We start from the raw sequence: 15,908 nt of genomic DNA, 5'->3' as shown, positions 1-15,908 counted from the left end.
AATGGAGATACTATCCTAAAGTTTGAGTCTATGTCAAAAATATTTTTACAATTTTATTTTCTCTTATTCCTTTTCTCCAACAGTTTTCTATCCTCTTTAGAAATAAAGATTCACTGGAATTATCTTCTGACATTTCTTAATATAAGTTCTGAAATAATTATACAATAATCTATGTGGGTACTATGATTATAAATTCTCAAGTCAGACACACCAAGGATTATAGAAAAGTTTATAAAAAAGAAAATAGAAAAAGTACTTGGCTTCACTGATTTCTCAATAAGTCAAAATGTTTATTTCTTGAGATAAAATAAGCACATGACATGGTATCTTTTTGCTCGGATTCTTCTAAGGGAAGGCTTTGTTAACATATCTCTAAGATGAGAGTGAATTCGTATTTGATGACACGGAGAAGGATTTTTCATTCTACCTCATCATTCTGATATAGAACCTTTCTTTTTTCTTGTTCTACTAATTCATACACATATTTCTGTAAAAGGCCCCATGCTTTTATGCGTCTTTCTTTAGATAAGTCAGCAAATACGTAGAATGAGACAGAGCAGTAAAGAACATCAAGTTTCTGTCAAAACAGTTCATAAATATTCAGTAGAGTTCTGCAATATGTAGGAAGTTATGAAGATGGCATTAAGATACCAGTAAATCCAAAGAAAAGCTATGCTAATCAAGCTATCACATCTTATTACATTTTATTCTTTTATCACTTTATTATTTTCCAATAATATAAATACAACCTCCAAAAATCTACAAATCATAACCTGATAGGATTCTCATCTTAGTCTAGGCCAGGATTCTCTAACCCAAATATCAGATACTCATGGTCATTTTAAAAGGCTAAACTAGGTCTTAGGTTTCCAAGCCACTTGCTAACATGGACTCTCAAGAATGACCTTTTATCTGAATATTGTTAGCATCACCTAAATGAGTGAGTCCCAGCTGCCAAAGGAGATGTTTGAACCAATAGCACTTCCAGCCCTCTCTCTACTCTCAATGTCATCCAAAAAGTCTTGCAGAAACCCATGTTTTATAAAAGGCTTAGGACATTCTATCATACATACCACTTTTGGAAGGACATTTTTTCATGGACTATAAATGAACTCTGTATGTCATCAAAGGAAGAAATAGTTCTAAAGAAAATAGATTTGATCTTCCTCTATAATACCTCCCTCTTAATTTGTGCGACTATGGGATGACTTATTATAATGTTGCCTGATTCTTATTTGTACTCCCCTTTCAATCAAAGGAGTTCTGCATTCAATGAGTTGCACTGGGCTTATGTTGCGGTACTTGAAAAGTGGTTGCTCACTCCAGGGGGTCAAGCAAGGCTATTGACTGGCTTGCTTGATGTATGAAAAGACAAATTAGTCCTCCATCTTAGGTACCAGCAGGTTACAATGACCTGACAAGGAAAAGTCAACTCAAACCATAATATAAATATATTTACATTTTTCCCAATAAATTTCAGATTTACTAGTCAACTATGTGTACTATGAAAGTTACATGCAAGCTAACAAAATGTGAAATAAATATGAAGGTAGGTGGCTTTTAGTTTTAACTTAACTCTGACTAATGACACTAGTGATTGTACGTTATTGTAGAGAAATCCATGGCAGTGATGAGTGCAGAAAGTCAGAGAGAAAGGAGTTGAAATATAATGCTGTGTTTGGGTACAACTGTTTAATTCACTCATTATGTGTTTCCTATGCCTTTTACATTTTCAGCTTTTTTCTAATACACCAAACAATGACATTAAGCGGTGGACTTTCTGTTTTTGAGTCACTCAGCCAGAGTACAGTTGGACCAAGTGAATAAGGTTATAACAGTCATATTTACAAAATCCCAGGTATATATTTCTTGAGTTTAGTTAGCATAACATGGATTTGTTCTTTTTTAGCACCATATAAAGAGATCAAGTTGACTATAAAATGAAGATGTTCTCACATTTGCTTTATAATGCAATTTGCAATTATCAGAAGAAAATACAATTAAAAGAGAAAAATCTAAAGTTACATTATGTAAATCTAATCACTACTTAATTCTTGAGCCAGTATCAATTTAAAATAAAAGTTTTGTTGTTTTGTACTATTAGTAATTGAAGTGGATAGTTAAGAAAAAATTCTGAAACTGAAAATTCAAGTAATGAAAGCATAAGGCTAAAAAAGTTGTAAACCAACCAATAAAATATGTCCTGCCATTGTTTTGGAAATAAAACTTACTTTTATTTTATTTCATTTTATTTTATTTTTGGTTTTTGGACTACACCTGGTGATGCTCAGGGATTACTCCTGGCTAGGCGCTCAGAAATTGCTTCTGGCTTGGGGCACCATATGGAACTCCAGGGGGGATAGAACAGCAGTCCGTTCTAGGCTAGCACTGGCAAGGCAGATGCCTTACCACTCTGCACCACCACTCTGGCCCTGAAACTTTATTTATTTATTTATTTATTTATTTATTTATTTATTTATTTATTTATTGGTTTTGGTTTTTTGAGTCACACCCAGCAGCACTCAAAGGTTACTCCTGGCTCCATGCTCAGAAATCACTCCTGGCAGGCTCCGGGAACCATAGGGGATGCCGGGATTTGAACTTCTGCATGCAAGGCAAATGTGCTTCCTCCATGTTATCTCTCTGGCCCAACCCGAAAGTTACTTTAAAATGACCACTATTATCTTTTTTTAATTATATTTATTTAAACACCATGATTACAAATATGATTGTAGTTGTATGATTTCAGTCGTGTAAAGAACACTTCGCTTCACCAGTGCAACATTCCCACCATCAATGTCCCAAATCTCCCTCCTCCTCCCCACCCCACCCACACCTGTACTCCAGATAGGCTTTCTACTTCCCTCATTCATTCACATTGTTAGGATAGTTCTCAATGTAGTTATTTTTGTAACAGCACTCATCACTTTGTGGTGAGCTTCATGTCATGAGCTGCACCTTCCAGCCCTCATTTCTTTTGTCTCTGAGAATTATTGCAAAAATGTCTTTCATTTTTCTTAAAACCCATAGATGAGTGAGACTATTCTGTGTGTTTCTCTCTCCCTCTGACTTATTTCACTCAGCATAATAGATTCCATGTACATACATGTATAGGAAAATTTCATAACTTCATCTCTCCTGACAGCTTCATAGTATTTCATTGTGTATATATACTACAGTTTCTTTAGTCAATCATCTGCTGAAGGGCATCTTGGTTGTTTCCAGAGTCTGGCTATTATAAATAGTACTGCAATGAGTATAGGTGTAAGGAAGGGATTTTTGTATTGTATATTTGTGTTCCTCGGGTATATCCCTAGGAGACCACTATTATCTTAAGAGTTCTTTAAACCAGCTATTAATTATTCAATATACAAGCCTATACTCAGTTTAGCCAATTGGGACCTGAAGAGGTCTCAATGAATATAGAATTATTTATTAGTGCTGAATATATTATAATGTTATATTTAACTCATTTAAAAGATAAGTAAAGTTATAATAATGACAAATGATGTAGAAAATGAAGAGAATATAAGGCAATTTTTAAGTTCTGCTTTTAATCATTCAATAAACATTTATGCTAAACCTACTATATACATTACAGTAGTCCTACTGTGAGCTCAATAAACATTTATGCTAAACCTACTATATACATTACAGTAGTCCTACTGTGAGCAAAAGTTTTAAAAGAGTAGCTAACTGGAAATTTGAATGCATTTCAATTAGTCTTTATTTACTTTAGCTAACATGAAGAAATACCTGCCAGTGCCAGACAGATAGATAGTACAGGAGTTGTAGCAAATATCTTGTCTATAGACAACACCATATTTGATCCCCTGAATCACACCTTACCCTAGGAAGCACAGGTGGTAACCCAAGCTGCTCAGCATATCAGACTCTCAAATTGAGACACTAACTTGATTGCTTAAGAATGATCAGGAAGGACCCATGAACTGCTGTGACTGCTAGGAGTCCCCAAGAAAAAATACCACCCGCATTAGTATTTGCAGTTTATTGTGTGATACAAAATGTAGTGATATTTAGGTTCCATCTCATCTTCATAAAAGGAAAAAAATTATCAGACAAGGTTTTATGTGCAAAAATTGGTAAGAAGAAAGATGATTATTGGCTTTTCAGTCCTTCTTTTAACCACTAAACAGTAAGTAAACATGAATAAGTACTTAAACATTTAAAGCCATAAAGTTTTGACATACTAAAAAATTATTAATAGTGGTTTTTAAGGTTTCTTCCAACGTGACTGTTTAAGTAAGGAAAGTAGGAAAAATACTGCATGAGAGATAAATGAAAGTTGTGTTGGGGCCCGGAAAGATAGCACAGCAGCGTTTACCTTGCAAGCAGCCGATCCAGGACCAAAGGTGGCTGGTTCGAATCCTGGTGTCCCATATGGTCCCCCGTGCCTGCCAGAAGCTATTTCTGAGCAGACAGCCAGGAGTAACCTCTGAGCGTCGCCAGGTGTGGCCCCAAAAAACCAAAAAAAAAAAAAAAAAAAAAAAAAACCAAAAAAAAAAAGAAAGTTGTGTTGATAACAAGTGACTCAAGGACCCAAATTAAGGAAACTTTTCCTCATCCCCTTCATCTCCTTCTGTTAGACATGCCTGCCTGTCTTAGCATCTTCACTGGGTCCAAGAGGACAATGGCAAAGAATATTGTCCTAAGGAACTGACAGGTAGTCTACTACAGTGGCTATCATTCCCTACCCCAGCGCTACTTAGTCTGATCTTCATAACAAAAGTGAAGCTACAGGACAGTCCCTTTGAAGCCCTTGTTGATCCTGGCCTATCTCAAACTGCCTTCCCAAGAAACTGAATTAACAAACTCTAAAACAATTCGTACTTCTACTATTCTGTTCTCTTTTCTTCTCATCATACCAACTCAAGATTACTATGAGAATTACTGAAAAAAAATGAGAGCAGAAAATACTTTCAGTACATGATATAGGGTAAATGTTATTTCACTATTGTAGTTGGAACTCAAAGCATACCTCACTTCTGATATCACTGCAAGGGTTCCAATTACACATAAGCATATGTATGCCAGCACATGTGTCTGATACACCAAAGAGTAGCAAGTATCTGAGGGTTTCATTCTCACAAAGATATTTCCTCACGTGGTTACATAGATTTTCAATACTAGGCAACAGAGGATGCCCTGCAAGTGGTCAAACTCAGCTTTGCATGTTTAAGATCCTGGGTCTAATCTTCAAGACCACATGTCTCCACTGCTGTATGTAGCTCCATAAGAGTAATGACCAAAACATAGAAAATATGAGACTATGAGGCAGATGATGCAAATCTTCCTTTTTTTTTTTTTTTTTTTTTGGGTTTTGGGTCACACCTAGCAGCGCTCAAGGTTTACTCCTGGCTCTATGCTCAAAAATTCTCCTGGCAGGCTCGGAGACCATATGGGATGCTGGGATTCGAACAACCATCCTTCTGCATGCAAGGCAAATTGCCTTATCTCCATGCTATCTCTCCAGGCCCAGCAAATCTTCCTTTTATATCATCTCTCTCTCTCTCTCTCTCTCTCTCTCTCTCTCTCTCTCTCTCTCTCTCTCTCTCTCTCTCTCTCTCTCTCTCTCTCTCTCTCTCTCTCTCCCTCCCTTCTCTTTCTCTTTCTCTTTCTCTCTCTCTCAAGCTGCCTCACACCATTGTCATTAGATGGAAGTCTGGGAGGTATTTCCCACATAACTACAATCTGAAGGTTTCTGTCCAAAGTCCTACAGAATTCCACTTTCAGAACCTCCAGCAGAAGCTCAGAGAAATTAAGTGAATTGTCCAAGGTAACACAGTAGTCAGAAGGATTCATGGTCAGGTTATTTCCATAAAGTTTGTGCTTCCCCTGATGTGTTTTATTTCTTTTATAGAATCTTTACTTAAGCACCATAATTATGAGCATGATTATAGTTGAGTTTCAGTCATAATCAGATCACCCCTGATGTGTTTTATAATGTTCTCTGTGGCAAGCTCCCAATTTATCAATTCTGGGATATCTTGATGAAGGATCCTGTGAGGTCACTAGAAAAGAAAATTCTCACAATGTCATAATGTGATCTAATGCCCTATGACTCACTCCTGCTCTGGTTGAATTTTACTCCAGATATTATTTTATAGAAAGGAGGTGCCCACACATTAGAATATGGAAGTGATGGCATCCTCTTCACTAGCGCCTACAGGATCAATTCTATCTCCCACCATTGCTATCATTGTTATCATTTTCTCATAATTCATGGTCTGTGCCAAAAGCCATATAGGAGAATTTAAAGACTCCATTTAAGAAAAGAGACAGAAATACATACTGAAGTGCTGCAATTGAATTCCATGCAAAATGAGCTTGCACATTCACTAATCCCCAAACAAAATAACCATCAAGAAATATTAAAACACACATTTTATTAGTTTCATTTAATTTCTTAATTGCTCAAAGTCAGTTTACCCATTTATTGCTGTGTGAAATGCTTAGAGGCAAGGCGCACATTAAAGGGATTATTTCCATGTAATCCCTCCCTCCCAGAGGGTAGGAACTGATCACTATGAATCCTGATTTATGTTCTAACAATATTAAATGGAGGAAGTGGTTATTGTAAAACGATATAGTCAGTGGCCAGGTATACTGTCAGAGAGTGTAATTTAATAGCAAAGAGAAAGTATCTCATTTTCAGTAAAAGTTATGTGAGCCTTTTTCAGGAATAGCTATTAACCAAACTGAATTTAACTTCCTGTTTTTCTGACTCTACATCTGTTCATTTAGAAACATTGAATATGTGTGGCCCATTAAGATTTTAGTCCATGGGGCTAGCGAGCGTGGTGGCACTAGAGGTAAGGTGTCTGCCTTGCCTGCGCTAGCCTAGGATGAACTGTGGTTCGATCCCCGGGTGTCCCATATGGTCCCCCAAGCCAGGAGCGACTTCTGAGTGCATAGCCAGGAGTAACCCCTGAGCATCACCGGGTGTGGCCCAAAAACCAAAAAAAGAAAAAGATTTTAACCCAATGGCGTCTGGGAGTAGACTTGTCCATTTGACTAGAGCTTCATATTCTGGTGATAATCATTGAACTCGCCACTATGCTCTCATCCTCTACCAGCCTTCATCTAGGCTGGAAAAACAAGTATATATACAAGAAGAATATTTGAGCTACAGAAAAGAGGAAATTGAAGTATGAAGAAATTTTGGATAAATATTCATCTATTTACTTGTGACTGTGCTTCTGGCAGTTTCTTTGGCTCATCAAACTGGCCTGAGACCATAAAATTCCAGAGGAGTGAGACACCCAGTGACCTGGAAAGGAATAGGCTAGTGACAGTGCCTATAATCTAGCTAAAATTAGGATTAAGATTGAGATTATTTAAGAGCACAAGTGCTATCAGTGAAAGGAGGAAAGAGTACTAAGACCAAGTCTTACCCTCCTCTACCCCTCAGATAGCACAAAACATAGTCAGGGTCAAGTATGGAGTCCATAGATGTAAGATCTGATCTATTGCAGGCTCACCCTCCTCAGACTTTTGATCTTCGTGTTCTACCCTTACAGTCAGCCTCATACAAAGAGTATACAAAATCAAACTTTTTTTTCAAAACCCTCAAGAAGATTCATGTCTGGTATTTTATTAGATTGAAGGCAAAACAAGCTGATGCCAGCAGAAAAAAAAGAAAGTGGCTGCTTCAGACCCCAGCTGACCTCTTTTGCATGGAAAATCCATATGATTACAGAGCTAATGAGTAATATTTATTGAAAGCATTATACCTTTGCATACATTTGTAAGCAGCAGTTTCTCCATTTAAATTTACATAGAAATAAGATGTTATGTATAGATATTCATCTTGAAAGTCTATGTTTTGAGATTTTTTATTGTTTCTGTAGAGCTAGGGGTCAAATCCAGGATCTCATGTGTTTTTATAAGATATATAGATAGATTAACATTGATATATAATATATACAATTATGTATTATATTTTATATATATTAACATTTAAATTATTTTGGCAACACCCAACTGTGTCAGAGATCAAACCAGAACCTATTTTATGCACTGAAAACATCTTACCCCCAGAACTATCTCTCCAGCCCTGGAGATATAGATATATTTCCTATTGACAATGCTAAGTGACAACTTAAGGCTATTCATATACAAATCCCTAACAATTCAACAAGAAAACTAGAATTCGGCCAAACATTCAATGGACATGAAACATGCAAGTAGTGGATAATATATGGAGAAAACAGCTGAACACAAGGTCTGGTCATGCACATCTCACACAATGTTTTGGCTTTATGCAAACAAAGTGTATAAGGGATTTAAAAAGCTAAACCATTGCTAAATAAATACATGTGGAAAAAATATCTCTGCACTGCAAGCATTTTAGAATACCAAGTTCAAAGCAGAACTTCTGCTTAGAATCTCCCTGATGATAGAACTCAGTATGACCCTGGAGAAGCCTGACACCTATCTCTCCCACCCTTTCTTGTCTTTTAGGTGGAGCTGACAGGCAGCAGTGTCTTTGACTACGTGCATCCTGGGGACCACGTGGAAATGGCAGAGCAGCTGGGCATGAAACTCCCACCCGGGCGGGGTCTTCTCTCCCAGGGCACAGCTGAAGACGGCGCCAGTTCTGCATCTTCCTCCTCACAGTCTGAGACCCCAGAGCCAGGTGGGAATTGTGGTTGCCACATGTGGGTTGGGGGGCAGGACCTTTGCCACAAGAGTGCCCACCAATGTTAAAGAAGTTGAACTTTCATTATCATTTCCATACAGTATTCAATCCCTTGACTTCACTAATTAAATAAAAAAGAGATTTGAAAATAAGGAGACATTTTAATAAGTGTAATCCAGAGATCTCATTTCAGTTGAACAATATGTAGAGACAATAGTAAGTTTCTTTAGTTTCTTTTTCAAATCACTTGAGGGGGAAAAGGTGCGGATTTGGGAAGCCCCCTTTTGTTAACTATGGATAAATGGAATGTATTTGTTTATTATTTAGAAAAATCTATAGCAGAAACTTTTGAATTAAATGCATTAGGGGCATGGAGAAATTTTTTATTTTAATTTTTTAAGCATCAAAAGGTACTTGAAAGATGTGAACAGATAAATTAAGAAAAAAGAAAACAGAAATGGCTACATTTGAAACTGCTTTTCCACCCCCCAGTATTTAATTAGATCAATTGTATAGAGGAATGAACAGAGGTGACATTCCTCATTGGGATTCCTTCCAGGACTCTTATAGACTTTGCATTCAGAATGTTCCCATTTTCATTGTGTTGTACTGATGATAATTTAAGTATTAGGGGAAAATCCATTTATAAATTAAACAAAATGACTTGATATCCATCAGTCCCCTAGTTCATCAAGCTGTTCAAACACGGGGAAGATTGGCTGGTCGGCCTGGGTCTTCCGAGAGCGCTGGTAATTAGATCTGCGAAGGATTTATTCTTTGCTGATTGGGGCTTTAAATTAATTGAAGTTCCACATTTGTGGTTTTGTCCTTTTTGTACTTTTTTAGAGGAGATATTTCATATTCTTGTGTGGTGGAGTGCTTGGCCAAGCAGCAGTGGTTTAAATGTTAATTTTTCTCATGAGAAGTTTAAGATTTTTAATGAATCAGGGCCTGATTTTGAAGTGCAAAGTTTTATTTGCTTACTTAAGAAATTATTTTTGCACTCTTCCAAGATGCTTATACTTTACTTGATAGATTGTTTAACAACAGATTCACAACATAAAAGCATTTTTCAATATAAAAACCTGTGATAAAATAGTATAATGTTAAAATAGCTACCTATTTCCAAGAAAATGATTTGACCTTCTTAGAAATAATCAGCATGTTTTCACATACAGAAAATGTATTTGCCTCTTTTTTTGAAATATTAAAATCCATATACAATTAGTATTTACTCCTCTTAGTTTACTGACATCTATAGCATAATTGAACATCTTTTTCCTGTGGGTCCCATGCATGAGAAAAAGGAATACTTAAAAACTACTCTTTTACTATTTAAAAGTGAAAATAATTTTGTTTGGGAGGAAGTTATACATTCTTAGACCATAGCTCACTGAACTGATATGTCAGCAAGGTCATTGGAGCTGACCATATTTGAGAAACAACACATAAAATTTATTTTCTGCTTTTTCATCTGCACCTTGGGTACACGAATTCTACTCTTTAAACCTTTATATGAACTAGCTTTGGGAAAAATGTGTTTGTTTACCTGCATCACAAACTCAAGTTGAAAAGATTCTTCAATTATCCTTTGATCCAACCTATGCAGCCATCTCTCTACAAAATCAACAGATCCCCGTCCAGCCTCTACTAGAACCTCCCCCATGAGAAGCTTACAAACTGACAGGCCTTCACACTTCACTGTTGAGCATCTGCCATAGAAAACTATTTCTAACATGGAGCCAGAATATACTTTTTGAAACTTCATCTTATGGTCCCAGTTTTGTCCTCTGGGATCACATTTCAAACTTACTCCTTTCTCCCTTTCTTCTAAAGCCAACAATCAGAATTGAACAAGTGTTATTCACTGGCTTATTACAGGGGTCCTCAAACTTTTAAAACAGGGGGCCAGTTCACTGTCTCTCAGACCATTGGAGGGTCTGACTATAGTAAAAACAAAACTTATGAACGAATTCTTATGCACACTGCATATATCTTATTTTGCAATGAAGAAACAAAACAGATACAAATACAATATGTGGCCCGCGGGCCATAGTTTGAGGACCACTGCTAGAATCTCACCATCCTGGTCACTCTCTTTTGACCATGCTTCAATGGGGTTATCCTCTAAAAATAGGGCTTTATGAACATAGTTCAGCCTCCTGTATAGAGTCTGATTAATACAAAGCATAAAGATTGTTGCCTAGTTCAGTTTGAGCTGTTGTATTTCTGATAATGTAGCTGCATCACATTGAGGGTTCATACTGAACTTGATATCTTCCCAAATGTCTGAAGAAAGTCACTTGATTAGGAGAAGGAGCAAAACCATAATCTATACATCAGATATTCTAGGGTATGCTGTGCTAGAACCAAAATCAAATTAGTTTAAAATTTAATATAAGCAGTGTGATAAAGTCCATGTCTTCTATGAAGTTACCAATATATGGAAAACAATTTAAGTACTCTGTTAGAATCATTTTTTTTAAACTGAGAACCTCTTAATTCTAGGTATTAAATAGATTCTTTTAAAGTCCCTCTGGCCTAACATTGGAGTGTGGCTAAAAATTGACATTGAGTGGCAGAGGGGTGGGGGAAGACTAGATAGTTCAACTTGTTTTGCACTGGACCAATACATGGTCAGTCACTACCATCCCATATGGTCCCCTAAGCACTGCCATGAATAATTCTTTTTTTGTTTATTTGTTTTTTGGGTAACACCCAGCAGTGCTCAGGAGTTACTCCTGGCTTCATGCTCAGAAATTGCTCCTGGCAGGCACGGGGGACCATATGGGACGCCGGGATTCGAACCGATGACCTTCTGCATGAAAGGCAAACACCTTACCTACATGCTATGTCTCCAGCCCCGCCATGAATAATTCTTGAACGCATAGTTAGGGTAACCCCAGAGCCTTACCAGGTGTGCCCCCCCCCAAAAAAAAAGAGATTGACTTGGGTTTCTTTCTCTAGCTCTCCATTCTTCCTTGAGCAACCCTAAAACATCTGCTCTCCACACTTCTTAATAACAGGAGCTCATTGGTTATACTTGCATAAGAAGGGCTTCTCTTCCTTGAGGGAACAAGACTTTCACCATTAGAAGCTGTTCAACTGTCTTTGCCTTAAAAGTTTGTAGTGTTGGTTATTTTCCATCTTTGGCTTTAAAAGGCAATTTGACTGAATGTACAACTACTGAAGAGCAATATAGGATAGGGTATTGCCTTTAGCTAAATACCTTCACTAATCAGTTCTAAAGGAAATGTTTAAAAAAGTTCATGTCAAATACTGCATCTCAAAGCTGCTTATGATTCTTAAAAGCTGAAATAATTTTTTAAAAAGATCTTTCTAATTCTTAATAACACAAAAGAATATTTTTGAAGACTGGTTTTCACTGTATCATAATCTTTTAAATTTCTGATTAAAGCATAGATTTTTTTTTAAATTGTGGTGTAATTTGATTGTGAAAGGGATACTAATACAGGGTTATTATGAAAATGAAGGGACTAGTAGGTATGGAATATTTCAGAAGCTCTGATGTGTTCAGTGTAGCATTACTAAATGACTGAAATCTAAATAACATTTTGGCATTATGATAAAGGGAATAAGTGGCTAAACCAGCCTAAGAGGCAATGATACTCTGCCAGGATAGGAATTCTATTTCTTTCAACTGCCAACTTCATGATTGTCTTGTCTTGAAGTAGTCTCAATATAATGAAAAAAAAATAAAGCAGTTGTTGTGAATAGCAAAACCTCAATAAATAGTTTCTATGTATGCACCTTTATTAGTTATAAATATGATTCTTCTTTTAGAAATATATTTATACAGAAAATAAAATTAGTAACCAGATGAAAATGTTTTTCAAATTCTAAAGCACTGATTTGGGGGGAGATTCTTTTCCTAGATACAGCTCTATCCTGTTATTACTTTTTTTGGTGGAGGAACCACATTTAGCTTTCTTAGGGCTTATTCCTAACTATATGCCCTAGTATCATTCCTTATAGGACTGGGGAACTATATGGGTAACAGGAATAGAACTTGGATTGGGCATGTGCAAGGTGTATGTTCTAATTGCTATACTACTTAGGGGACTCTTGTAATTATTCTTAATTATTCTTTAATCCTGGGGAAACTATAAGTAAGCATTTCTACATTTTAAAAGCAAAAAAATAATTTCTATATCTTTAGGTTGACATAAAATTGTGTTTCGACTTCCTTCTTATAAAATAGGTTGCAATTTTTTCATTAAAAATTTATTTTTGCTCTTTATAGAAAAATTCAGAGTGCAAGATACAAAAAGTAAATATGAAAACAAACATCCTACAAAAGTTATATGTGTGAGCTACCACAATCCAGGTAGTTTTATAAGTAACTTCTAATTTGATTTCTTGCCCTATGTTTAGACACAGGTATATTAAAAAAGTGTGACTAAAATAAGATCATGACATGCATGCTTCTGATATCAGGTTTTTTTCCCCCCTCCCCTGATATCAGCTTTTACATTCACCCTCATGGGCAACTTTTCCTGTCATGTTTTTCACGTTAACATAAAATTTCCTTTGTGTCTCCCGTGTTTTGTTTCCCACTAGCTAACAGCTGCAGGACCACTGTCAGGAAAAAGATATCTGGGTCTGATTTTGGAGGAATTTAGCCAGGAAAAGAAGTTCTTGCAGGTTATTGAATGGGTGCAAATTCATAGAGGGAGAAATCAATACTATACCAGGATTTAGACAATTTGGCAAAATGTATGAGACAGTACTTTTTGTGAAGAATAACAGCAGAAGCATGGTTAACTATTTATTGTCTCACACAGAAGTTATTCTATTTGATCTAAAATTTTAGACAGATGTAGACTAATGTTGGAGGTTAAAGTCAATTTTTATAAGAGTATGGTACTTTTATGGTACTAACACCTATATTGTATCCTGTTTTCGAGGCAGACAAAAAGAAAATAGTTGAACTCTTGCCTGAATGGAATAATCTGAATTTTATACTAATTAATCTGTGCTAAATCTAATCCTATAAGAACTCAATTTCTCTGAATTCATTCTACACTTTTACAATAAGTGATATGTTTAGAACAACTGTTCAAGGATATTGATAAAGAAGGCAAAAAGTTATGCAAGAATCAAAAACTGCTTAGATACGAGAGCATTTGTATTCTTACGAGTAAATTACCTACCATCTATGTTAAAGTGGGGGTTTGTTTTGAAGTATTGGTTCATTTCCTATCAGTGAACTAAATATAGAAGTCAGACAGGGTGAACCATCTTACTAACCCCACAAGCAACCCTAGTCCCCAGACAATGTGACTGTATCTACAGCACTTTCTGCTGTACTGCAAATGTCAAACAGAAGGTGTAATGGATTTAATATTAGTGCTGGCCAAGGTGCTGAGGGAGCTGTTAATAATGTCACTCCAGTTATTGATCTGAAGCCTTTAAAATCAAAGAAAAGTGAGAGGTCCCCTACTGGGGAAAGGCACACAGTGACTGGTTTTTTTTATTGCCAAGTATATTTCTACATATAGAATGGCAACTTTCTAAAATTATGTATCCCCATTAATCTCTATAAGACTTGAGGTCATTATAGGGGATAATATCATGAGGACTTGCTTTAGCACCTGATGCTAAAAGATCAGGCCAAGTTCTTGTAGTCAGAAATAGAGCTTGATTATGGTGGACTACCACATCATATCAATTGTCCCTGATAGGAAAACTTATTAGCACTGGATTTTATTCCTGACAGCGTTGGATCACCAGAAGTTATAAATACAAACTACAGTCATTGGCATGAGTTGCCCTCTAAAGCTTTTCATATAATCCATGTAATGACTCACTTAGGAGAGAAATGAATTTTGTTCCCACAATAAATATACCTTTCAGAAAGTGGTTCATTCTTCAATCTGACTACAATTCTTTCTTTCCATAATCATACAAGTAATGAGAAAGCTTACCAGTACTTTACCATGGTTATCTCTGATGGACTGAACATAAAATCTCTCTGTACTTTGTAGCACTGATTCAAACAGGATTATGATTATCCCAAGCTGGACTTACTCATGCTAATACTTATGTAGGCCTCTGTGTCAAATCTAATAGAGGAAAGCTAAAATAAACTTATCTTTATATTACACAAAAAGCAAATAAATTCACTTTATCACTCTTGGATAAAACTGAAAGAGAATTCGCAATAATAATGCAGGACTCTTAGAGACTTTTCCTGACAAACTCAAATGTTTCTTTTACCTTAAAATCGCAACCTTTACAAAATACCCTTTTTCAAGCAGAAAGGAAGATTTCCTAAAAGATTTTATTTATGCTGAAGTGCATGCTTGCAGATAGGGACCCAAATCCCAAATAAATAAAATGTTTTCTTTATTCCCTCACAGAGCTAAACAAGAGCTCCCTAGAACTGCCCTCTAGGATAAGTATTTTTCACTGGCAAAGTACACATATCATTAATTATTCTGTACAGAAATAGAAAATTTGCAAGGCAATCTTGCCCTCCTAAGATCTCATCTGAGGGAGCTAAAGAAAAGTAAGTTGAATTGGGGCTGGATCGGTGGTGCAAGTAGTAGGGCATTTGCATTACACATGCTAACCTAGGACGACCATGGTTCAATCCTTCGATGATGTCCATATGGCCCCTCAAGTTAGGAGTGATTTCTGAGTGCATAGCCAGGAGTAACCCCTGAGCATCATTGGGGTGTGGCTCAAAAGAAGGAAAGAAAGAAAGAAAAGAAAGAAAGAAAGATAAGAAAGAAAGAAAGAAAGAAAGAAAGAAAGAAAGAAAGAAAGAAAGAAAGAAAGAAGAAGAAAGAAAGAAAGAAAGAAAGAAAGAAGAAGAAAGAAAGAAAGAAAGAAAGATGAAAGAAAGAAAGAAAAGAAGAAAAAAGAAAGAAGAAAAGAAAGAAAGAAAGAAAGAAAGAAGAAAAGAAAGAAAGAAAGAAAGAAAGAAAAGAAGAGAAAGAAAGAAAGAAAGAAGAAGAAAGAAAGAGAAGAGTAAGAAGAAAGAAAGAAAGAAAGAAAGAAAAGAAAGAAAAGAAGAAAGGAAGGAAGGAAGGAAGGAAGGAAGGAAGGAGGGAGGGAGGGAAGAAAGGAAGGAAGGAAGGAGGGAGGGAGGAAAGGAGGGAAGGAAGAAAGGAAATAAGGAAGGAAGGAAGGAAGGAAGGAAGGAAGGAGGGAAGAAGGGAGGGAGGGAGGGAGGAGGGAAGGAAAAAGGGAGGGAGGGAAGGAAGGAGGGAGGGAGGGA

General features: G+C 36.3%; 1 protein-coding gene across 1 annotated transcript in view; it reads left to right on the top strand.

Annotated features, from left to right (window-relative positions):
- NPAS3 (neuronal PAS domain protein 3) overlaps positions 1-15,908 on the top strand; it is a 968,248-nt gene that overhangs the window by 812,476 nt on the left and 139,864 nt on the right. The window contains exon 6 of the mRNA XM_049766578.1: positions 8,485-8,659. Coding sequence (XP_049622535.1) covers positions 8,485-8,659 — 175 coding nt within the window. The remainder of the gene's footprint in view (positions 1-8,484; positions 8,660-15,908) is intronic.

This window comes from Suncus etruscus, chromosome 2 (assembly GCF_024139225.1).
Source record: "Suncus etruscus isolate mSunEtr1 chromosome 2, mSunEtr1.pri.cur, whole genome shotgun sequence".
NCBI lineage: Eukaryota > Metazoa > Chordata > Mammalia > Eulipotyphla > Soricidae > Suncus > Suncus etruscus.
This window is presented reverse-complemented; position numbering and strand designations above follow the sequence as displayed.